Source organism: Heptranchias perlo, chromosome 26, assembly GCF_035084215.1.
Source record: "Heptranchias perlo isolate sHepPer1 chromosome 26, sHepPer1.hap1, whole genome shotgun sequence".
Lineage (NCBI taxonomy): Eukaryota > Metazoa > Chordata > Chondrichthyes > Hexanchiformes > Hexanchidae > Heptranchias > Heptranchias perlo.
In genome coordinates, this window is record NC_090350.1 from 10,662,121 (window position 1) to 10,672,196 (window position 10,076).

At 56.1% G+C, this 10,076-nt stretch overlaps 1 protein-coding gene across 3 annotated transcripts in view; it reads left to right on the forward strand.

The window, feature by feature from the left end:
* Positions 1-10,076, forward strand: part of si:ch211-1i11.3 (mitogen-activated protein kinase kinase kinase 5) — a 185,793-nt gene that overhangs the window by 45,465 nt on the left and 130,252 nt on the right. For all 3 annotated transcript variants that reach the window (XR_010967279.1, XM_068006407.1, XM_068006406.1), the window contains exons 4-5: positions 5,625-5,812; positions 8,106-8,274. Coding sequence is in view for 2 of the 3 variants with exons in the window: in XM_068006407.1 (XP_067862508.1) it covers positions 5,625-5,812; positions 8,106-8,274 (357 nt within the window). In the remaining variant the exon portion in view is untranslated. The remainder of the gene's footprint in view (positions 1-5,624; positions 5,813-8,105; positions 8,275-10,076) is intronic.

Sequence of the window (10,076 nt, forward strand, 5' to 3'; positions counted from 1 at the left end):
AGGGGAGAGAGAGAGAGGGAGGGAGTCGGAGGGAGAAGGAGGGAGGGAGAAGGAGGGAGGGAGAAGGAGGGAGGGAGAAGGAGGGAGGGAGAAGGAGGGAGGGAGAAGGAGGGAGGGAGAAGGAGAGAGGGAGGGAGAAGGAGGGAGGGAGGGAGAAGGAGAGAGGGAGGGAGGGAGAAGGAGAGAGAGAGAGCGAGCGAAGGGGAGAGAGAGGGAGGGAGAGGGAGGGAGGGATGGAGGGAGAAGGGGAGAGAGAGAGAGGGAGGGAGAAGGGGAGAGAGAGAGGGAGGGAGAAGGGGAGAGAGAGAGGGAGGGAGAAGGGGAGAGAGAGAGAGGGAGGGAGAAGGGGAGAGAGAGAGGGAGGGAGAAGGGGAGAGAGAGAGAGGGAGGGAGAAGGAGGGAGGGAGAAGGAGGGAGGGAGAAGGAGGGAGGGAGAAGGAGGGAGGGAGAAGGAGGGAGGGAGAAGGAGGGAGGGAGAAGGAGGGAGGGAGAAGGAGAGAGGGAGGGAGAAGGAGAGAGGGAGGGAGAAGGAGAGAGGGAGGGAGAAGGAGAGAGAGAGAGGGAGAGAGAAGGGGAGAGAGAGAGAGAGGGAGGGAGAAGGGGAGAGAGATGAGGGGGAGAGAGCGAGGGGCGAGGTGGGGGGAGGAGGGTGAGAGAGCGAGGGGCGAGGAGGGTGAGAGAGCGAGAGTGGCGAGGAGGAGGGTGAGAGAGCGAGGGGGGACGAGGGAGAGAGAGGCGGAAGGGAGGGAGAGGGAGGTGGAGGAGGGAGCAAGAAAGCGAGATGGATGGAGAGGAGAGGGGGAAGAGAAGGAGAGGAGAGGGGGAGGTGAGAGAGAGGGAGAGAGGGAGGAGGAGAGAGAGGGAGGGAGGAGGAGAGAGAGGGAGGGAGGAGGAGAGAGAGGGAGGGAGGAGGAGAGAGAGGGAGGGAGGAGGAGAGAGAGGGAGGGAGGAGGAGAGAGAGAGAGGGAGGGAGGGAGGAGAGAGAGGGAGGAGGAGAGAGAGAGGGAGGAGGAGAGAGAGGGAGGAGGAGAGAGAGGGAGGAGGAGAGAGAGGGAGGAGGAGAGAGACGGAGGAGGAGAGAGAGGGAGGGAGGAGGAGAGGGAGGGAGGAGGGAGGATAGAGAGGGAGGGAGGAGGATAGAGAGGGAGGGAGGAGGATAGAGAGGGAGGGAGGAGGATAGAGAGGGAGGGAGGAGGATAGAGAGGGAGGGAGGAGGATAGAGAGGGAGGGAGGAGGATAGAGAGGGAGGGAGGAGGATAGAGAGGGAGGGAGGAGGATAGAGACGGAGGGAGGAGGATAGAGAGGGAGGGAGGAGGATAGAGAGGGAGGGAGGAGGATAGAGAGGGAGGGAGGAGGATAGAGAGGGAGGGAGGAGGATAGAGAGGGAGGGTGAGAGGGAGGGAGGGAGAGATCGAGAGAGAGAGAGAGAGAGTGAAGGAGAGAGAGGGAGTGTGAAGGAGAGAGAGGGAGTGTGAAGGAGAGAGAGCGAGAGAGGGAGAAGGAGAGAGAGGGAGAAGGAGAGATAGGGAGAAGGAGAGATAGGGAGAAGGAGAGATAGGGAGAAGGAGAGCGAGATAGGGAGAAGGAGAGCGAGAGAGGGAGAAGGTGAGAGAGGGAGGGAGTAGGTGAGAGAGGGAGGGAGGGAGTAGGTGAGAGAGGGAGGGAGGGAGTAGGTGAGAGAGGGAGGGAGTGGAAGAGAGAGGGAGGGAGTAGGAGAGAGGGAGGGAGAAGGAGAGAGAGGGAGGGAGAAGGAGAGAGAGGGAGGGAGAAGGAGAGAGAGGGAGGGAGAAGGAGAGAGAGGGAGGGAGAAGGAGAGAGAGGGAGGGAGAAGGAGAGAGAGGGAGGGAGAAGGAGAGAGAGGGAGGGAGAAGGAGAGAGAGGGAGGGAGAAGGAGAGAGAGGGAGGGAGAAGGAGAGAGAGGGAGGGAGAAGGAGAGAGAGGGAGGGAGAAGGAGAGAGAGGGAGGGAGAAGGAGAGAGAGAAGGAGAGAGGGAGGGAGGGAGAAAGAGAGTGAGGGAGGGAGGAGGGAGGAGAGAAGGAGGGAGGAGAGAAGGAGGGAGGAGAGAAGGAGGGAGGAGAGAAGGAGGGGGGAGAGAAGGAGGGAGGGAGAAGGAGGGAGGGAGGGAGAAGAAGGGAGAAGGAGAGAGGGAGGGAGGGAGAAGGAGAGAGGGAGGGAGGGAGAAGGAGAGAGGATGGGAGGGAGGGAGAAGGAGAGAGGGAGGGAGGGAGAAGGAGAGAGCGAGGGAGGGAGAAGGAGAGAGGGAGGGAGGGAGAAGGAGAGAGGGAGGGAGGGAGAAGGAGAGAGGGAGGGAGGGAGAAGGAGAGAGGGAGGGAGGGAGAAGGAGAGAGGGAGGGAGGGAGAAGGAGAGAGGGAGGGAGGGAGAAGGAGAGAGAGAGAGAGAGCGAAGGGGAGAGAGAGGGAGGGAGAGGGAGAGAGAGGGAGGGAGAGGGAGAGAGGGAGGGAGAAGGGGAGAGAGAGAGGGAGGGAGAAGGGGAGAGAGAGAGGGAGGGAGAAGGGGAGAGAGAGAGGGAGGGAGAAGGGGAGAGAGAGAGAGGGAGAAGGAGGGAGGGAGAAGGAGGGAGGGAGGGAGAAGGAGGGAGGGAGGGAGAAGGAGGGAGGGAGGGAGAAGGAGGGAGGGAGGGAGAAGGAGGGAGGGAGGGAGAAGGAGAGAGAAGGGGAAGGGGAGAAGGGGAGAAGGAGGGAGGGAGGGAGAAGGAGTGAGGGAGGGAGAAGGAGTGAGGGAGGGAGACGGAGAGAGAGAGGGAGGGAGAGGGAGGGAGGGAGGGAGAAGGGGAGGGAGGGAGAAGGGGAGGGAGGGAGAAGGGGAGGGAGGGAGAAGGGAAGAGAGAGAGAGAGGGAGGAGGGGAGAGAGAGAGAGAGAGAGAGAGTGGGAGGGAGAAGGGGAGAGAGAGGGGGAAGGAAAAGGGGTGAGAGAGAGGGGGAGGGAGGGAGAAGGGGAGAGAGAGGGGGAGGGAGAAGGGGAGAGAGAGGGGGAGGGAGAAGGGGAGAGAGAGAGGGAGGGAGGAGGGGAGAGACAGAGGGAGGGAGAAGGGGAGAGAGAAGGGGAGAGAGAGGGGGAGGGAGAAGGGGAGAGAGAGGGGGAGGGAGAGGGGGAGAGAGGGGGAGGGAGAGGGGGAGAGAGAGGGAGGGAGAAGGGGAGAGAGAGGGAGGGAGAAGGGGAGAGGGAGGGAGAAGGGGAGAGGGAGAGAGAGGGAGGGAGAAGGGGAGAGTGAGAGGGAGGGAGAAGGGAATAGAGAGAGGGGGAGGGAGAAGGGGAGAGAGAGGGGGAGGGAGAAGGGGAGAGTGAGGGAGAGGGAGAAGGGGATAGAGAGGGAGAGGGAGGGAGAAGGGGAGAGGGAGGGAGATGGGGAGAGGGAGAGAGGGAGGGAGAAGGGTCGAGGAAGGGAGAAGGGGAGGGCGAAGGGGAGGGACGGAGATGGGGAGGGAGGGAGATGGGGAGGGAGGGAGATGGGGAGGGGGGGAGAAGGAGAGGGAGAAGGGGAGAGAGGGAGAAGGGGAGGGAGGGTGAAGGGGAGAGAGAGAGAGAGGGAGGGAGAAGGGGAGAGAGAGAGAAGGGGAGGGAGGGTGAAGGGGAGAGAGAGAGAGAGGGAGGGAGAAGGGGAGAGAGAGAGAAGGGGAGAGAGAGAGGGAGGTTGAAGGTGAGAGAGAGAGGGGGGGAGAGAGAGAGAGGAAGGGAGAAGGGGAGAGAGAGAGAGGAAGGGAGAAGGGGAGAGAGAGAGAGGAAGGGAGAAGGGGAGAGAGAGAGAGGGAGGGAGAAGGGGAGAGAGAGAGGGAGGGAGAAGGGGAGAGAGAGAGAGGGAGGGAGAAGGGGAGAGAGAGAGAGGGAGGGAGAAGGGGAGAGAGAGAGGGAGGGAGAAGGGGAGAGAGAGAGAGAGGGAGGGAGAAGGGGAGAGAGAGAGAGGGAGGGAGAAGGGGAGAGAGAGAGAGGGAGGGAGAAGGGGAGAGAGAGAGAGGGAGGGAGAAGGGGAGAGAGAGAGAGAGAGAGAGAGGGAGAAGGGGAGAGAGATAGAGAGGGAGGGAGAAGAGAGAGAGAGAGAGAGAGAGGGAGGGAGAGAGAAGGGGAGAGAGATGAGGGTGAGAGAGCGAGGGGCGAGGAGGGTGAGAGAGCGAGGGGGAGGAGGGTGAGAGAGCGAGGGGGAGGAGGGTGAGAGAGCGAGAGTGGCGAGGAGGAGGGTGAGAGAGCGAGGGGGGAGGAGGGAGAGAGAGGGGGAAGTGAGGGAGAGGGAGGTGGAGGAGGGAGCAAGAAAGGGAGATGGAGGGAGAGGAGAGGGGGAAGAGAAGGAGAGGAGAGGGGGAGCTGAGAGAGAAGAGGTGACAAGAAAGAGAAGGGGAAGAGAGAGAGAAAGAGGCATATCTCCAACTTAATTTTGGTATTTGCTTTTTGGTGGGTAGGAAACAGGAAGGAGCAGGAGAGCTATTTGTGGCTTTGAATGGGTTATTCATTTAAAGGCACATTACTTGTTCCTATGAACTGGGCAGAGGTGAAGAAGCCAGTTTGCAGAGAGGAAGGAGAGCCGCACTCCTGACTCAGTTGGGCTTGACGATCTTTTTGGCAGTGCTGGTCTTGTGTATTTATGGTGCCTGTCTCTGCATCTTCAAAAACAACGCCTCCTCCCCCCATCCAGTCTTCTGGAATGGTGATGGTGGTGGTGATGGTGGGGTGGGGTGGGGGAGGCAGGTGTAGTAACTCGAGATTGGCAGGTGACTGTAATGAGTGTCGTGAAAAATTCTCCTCAATTGAAAAGGCATTGGCCCATGTCCAGAGCCAGGCAGACTGTTGTTCCAGGTTTGCAAAGGCAGGGCTGTGTGTGACGACTGGCCTGTAAAACCAACACTTTGTCGTGTCTGCTGCAAAGTATTTTTAAGAAGCTGGGGAGTGTTCTAGAAGTCCTGTTCCAGCCCTGGCGATTTGCGTTGCAGCAGCCGATTTAGTTCAACGCCATGGCAGCTGTTACCAACTATTTGCAGCTGGCACCAGAAGGGTGGCGCGCGCCTCCTTACCAATTTCATCATCACTGCTCATTAACAAAAATCAAGTGGCTTGCACGACATTTTATCACCCTGAACACTCAATGGACCTTTTTGTTAAAGTAAACATTGGCAGGGATCTGGTGAGGTGGGTTAGACGCTGGGCTCTCACATCTGGGACCTGCGTTCAAATTTCGCACAGACTACTGGGCCGAGCGTCTCCTCTGTCTTCTGGCTAGTCAACAGGCGGGTAAATTCAGTTGAGGTACGGATCGGCCGTGATCTAATAGAATGGTGGAACAGACTGGAGGGGCTGAATGGCCTCCTCCTGTTCCCGTGAAAGGATTTGGTGTTGAAAGAGTGGGCAGTCTCGATCCTGTTCCTAGTGGGCGTGGGAGCACAGCACAAAACCAGAGCCTAAATTGGCACTAGATCGCCAAGTTTCTTGCATACTAACATATCTCAACCTTAAATGAATGGCCATGTCGTCACCAGCACACAATGTGGCTGACTTTAAGTAGAGTTTTCAGTCAGGGTGTTTTAAAATCTCCACACTGTGTTGGCATTAACCCCTGTGATAGGAGCTGGAGTGACGGTGGTATCTGTGTCTGTCTCTCCCTCTCTCTCTCCTCCAGGAGTTTTGTGGGAGCTACATATTCATTCCGTACATTGTGACGCCCAGTGGAAAGGTTTTCTGCTGCGAAGCCAGTATGATGGAATGCCTGACCGAGATGTTCCAGCCGCACTTTAACCTGGAGCCTCTACTGATGCCCTTGGTTGATCGTCTCACTAAGCTGCTGGAGGAGACCCAGATCAATTCCTGGTAAGAGGAGCCCATCCCTTCAGCTGCTTTGAGGGGACAAGTTGTGTTTGAGGAAATCAGCTCTGATCTAGTTTCCACTTGCACGTTAATATATTTAGACCCATCTGTGCATGCGTGCGTGCGAAAGGTGGATGTGTGAGTGATTTGGGGATCTACATATCACTCCATCCTCCTCCGTTGTCACTGTGAATATACCTTTGTGATTCTGCCCTCACTTGGTCCCATTCCTACCTCTCCCAGTATAGCCAGTGCATCTCCCCCTCTCCCACTCCATCCCCACAGTTATCCCAGGTGTGCCCCAAGGTTCCATCCTTTGCACCCTTCTTTTCCTCGTCTACACACTGCCTCTGAGCGATATCATTGTTCAGCATGGGGTCAGCTTTCAACGTGTACACTTACACCCTGCTCTACCTCACCATCACTCCAAAGTCAGCAAGGAGTTGTCTGATTGTTTATCCAGCATCAAATTGTGAATGAGCCAAACTTTTCTTCAACTTAACATCAGCAAGAGCGATGCCATCCTGCCTGTCTCCTCGCAAAATCCCCACGCCCTCACTCAGTACCATCCCCACCCCCAGCTACTCACTCAGGTTGAACTCCCGGCGTCCTATTTAACACTGCACTGAGCTTCAAATCATATATTCTAGGCACCATGAAGATCTCCTATTTCCACAAATCACCCACGTCCACCTTTACCTCGCTGGTACCCCCTAGAAATGCCTTCCACACCTTTGGCACCTCTAATGCTCTCCTTGCTGGCTCCTGAAGCTCAACCCTGCAAAAACTGCAACTCGTGCACGCTGAGTCCCACTCCCTTGCCAACCTCCATTGGGGTACCTTCGCTCAACACATTGAATTCAATATCCTTGTCCTCATCCATAAATCCCTCCATGGCCTTGGCCCTCCAAACCCCTGAAACCTCTTCCAGCCCTAGGTGCCAGTGTTCCCACCACTCTTCCAACTCTGGCCTCCTTTGTATTCCTTTGATTTCTGCCCCACCTTTAGTCACACAGCCTTCAGCTGCCTTGATCCTATACTCTGGAAGCCTTTCCCTAAACCCCTTCCCCTTGCTACTTTGGCACTGTGGTAGCACTCTCACCTCTGAGTGGGAAGGTCATGGATTCAAGTCCCACTCCAGAGACTTGAGCACGTTATCCAGGCTGACATTTCAGTTCAGTATTGAGAGAGTGCTGCAGCGTCGGAGGAGTGCTGCAGCGTCGGGAGGAGTGCTGCAGCGTCGGGAGGAGTGCTGCAGCGTCGGGAGGAGTGCTGCAGCGTCGGAGGAGTGCTGCAGCGTCGGAGGAGTGCTGCAGCGTCGGAGGAGTGCTGCAGCGTCGGAGGAGTGCTGCAGCGTCGGGAGGAGTGCTGCAGCGTCGGAGGAGTGCTGCAGCGTCGGAGGAGTGCTGCAGCGTCGGAGGAGTGCTGCAGCGTCGGAGGAGTGCTGCAGCGTCGGGAGGAGTGCTGCAGCGTCGGGAGGAGTGCTGCAGCGTCGGGAGGAGTGCTGCAGCGTCGGGAGGAGTGCTGCAGCGTCGGGAGGAGTGCTGCAGCGTCGGAGGAGTGCTGCAGCGTCGGGAGGAGTGCTGCAGCGTCGGGAGGAGTGCTGCAGCGTCGGAGGAGTGCTGCAGCGTCGGGAGGAGTGCTGCAGCGTCGGGAGGAGTGCTGCAGCGTCGGGAGGAGTGCTGCAGCGTCGGGAGGAGTGCTGCAGCGTCGGGAGGAGTGCTGCAGCGTCGGGAGGAGTGCTGCAGCGTCGGGAGGAGTGCTGCAGCGTCGGGAGGAGTGCTGCAGCGTCGGGAGGAGTGCTGCAGCGTCGGGAGGAGTGCTGCAGCGTCGGGAGGAGTGCTGCAGCGTCGGGAGGAGTGCTGCAGCGTCGGGAGGAGTGCTGCAGCGTCGGGAGGAGTGCTGCAGCGTCGGGAGGAGTGCTGCAGCGTCGGGAGGAGTGCTGCAGCGTCGGGAGGAGTGCTGCAGCGTCGGAGGAGTGCTGCAGCGTCGGGAGGAGTGCTGCAGCGTCGGGAGGAGTGCTGCAGCGTCGGGAGGAGTGCTGCAGCGTCGGGAGGAGTGCTGCAGCGTCGGGAGGAGTGCTGCAGCGTCGGGAGGAGTGCTGCAGCGTCGGGAGGAGCACTTTTGATATTAAAAGTTATGAGCCTCTTGCGGATCATGTCTAAGAGAAACTAGTGAGAATAGATGTTGGATTACGAGGGGGCTGAGGTGTGAGTTTAATAGATGCTGGAGCGTTGAGATTGGTTCCCTTTGCTGACTTTACTGAGCTGAGGCCATTTCTTCTTTTGTTCTGCAGCGAGTATTTTCGGGAAACTATTCGGAATGAAATCCGCAAAGCGAGGGAGATGTACAATGGGCAGGAGCTGCGGGAAGCACTCGCACGGATACAGCAGCGTCTAGACAGCGTTGAGCTACTGAGTGCAGACATTGTAATGAATCTGCTGCTATCATACCGCGATGTACAGGTGCGTCAGCTGCCTGGGACGACCAGGACAAACGAACAGCACTAAAGGCCCTCCACTGTAACACACTCTCTGTTATACACCCTGCTCACTATAAGGCCCTCCACTATAACACTCTGTTATACACCCCACTCACTATAAGGCCCTCCACTGTAACACTCTCTCTGTTACACCCCACTCACTATAAGGCTCTCCACTGTAACACTCTCTCTGTTGCACACCCCGCTCGTTATAACGCTCACCACTGTAACACTCTCTCTGTTGCACACCCCGCTCGTTATAACGCTCACCACTGTAACACTCTCTCTGTTACACCCCGCTCGTTATAACGCTCACCACTATAACACTCTCTCTGTTGCACACCCCGCTCGTTATAACGCTCACCACTGTAACACTCTCTCTGTTGCACACCCCACTCGTTATAACGCTCACCACTGTAACACTCTCTCTGTTGCACCCCACTCACTATAATTCTCTCTGTTCACACCTCACTTACTACAAAGAGCTCCACTATAACACACATTCTGTTACACGCTCCACTGAATATAAGGCTCCTGTTAATAATAATTGACTGTGAATGCCAGTCAATGTTTGCATGTTAGTACGTGTTTTGTAATAGACATTATAATACAGGGGTGCGTTGTCCTAACGCCAGAGAGTGAGTTATTCAAGAAAAAGATGTTGAGCTCAGTTACTCAGACTGAGAGAGTCAGATAAAACAGCAGCCCGCCGTCTGCCTTCCTCCTCACTGCTGTTCCACAACTGTAGATCAGCTAATACAGTCTGACGTCTTTCCCCCTCCGTCTTAGAATTGTTTCCCCAGCTCTCATTGTACCTGTGATTTAACACAATGACTTGTTCCTGCTGCCCACTTTGCCATTGACAGCTGATCTGGTGTCAACTGTGGCTCAGTTCTTGCCTCTGAATCAGAAAGTTGTGGGTTCAAGTCCCACTCCAGAGACAAATCTAGGCTGACATTAGTACTGAGGGAGCGCTGCACTGTCAGAGATGCCGTCTTATGGATGTGACGTTAAACCGAGGCCCTGTCTACCTTCTCAGGTGGATGTAATAGATCCCATGACATTATTTCAAAGAAGAGTAGGGAAGTTCTCCCTGGTGTCCTGACCAACATTTAACCATCAACCAATACCACTAAAACAGATTATCTGGTCATTATCTCATTGTTGTTTGTGGGACCTTGCTGTGTGCAAATGGCTGCTGCGTTTCCTACTTTACAACAGTGACTACACTTCAAAAGTACTTCATTCAATGTAAGGCGCTTTGGGACATCCTGAGGTTGTAAAAGGTGCTATATAAATGCAAGTTCTTTCTCTCTTTTACACTGAAATGTTAGAGTGAGCATGTTGTTTGTATTTTACTAATTGGGCTGCAGGAATTTTGTACACATTAGATGTAAAAGGTGTAACAGTTAGATCTAGAATTAAATTTCTACAGTGCTTCTTAACCCCATACTGAGACGACCGCCCTCAGCTCACCAGATGTGTAGGTGACCAAACGCAGTATCCTTTTTTAAAATTCGTTTGTGGGATGTGGGCGTCGCTGGCGAGGCCGGCATTTATTGCCCATCCCTAATTGCCCTCACAAGTACATCACCCACTTGCCTATTTTCAGTGTCTTGTCAGCTTTGAGCCTTATTGTAATGCAGACTGAGACATTACGTTGTTGTACCCTGTAGAAAATGGAGCAGGTCATAAGGACACACATGTTGTGTTCGGTCTGCTTCTCCGGTTAAACTGTCTCGCCAGCAGCTCCCTGTTTAACCAGGTTAAATTCAGCGCCTCTTT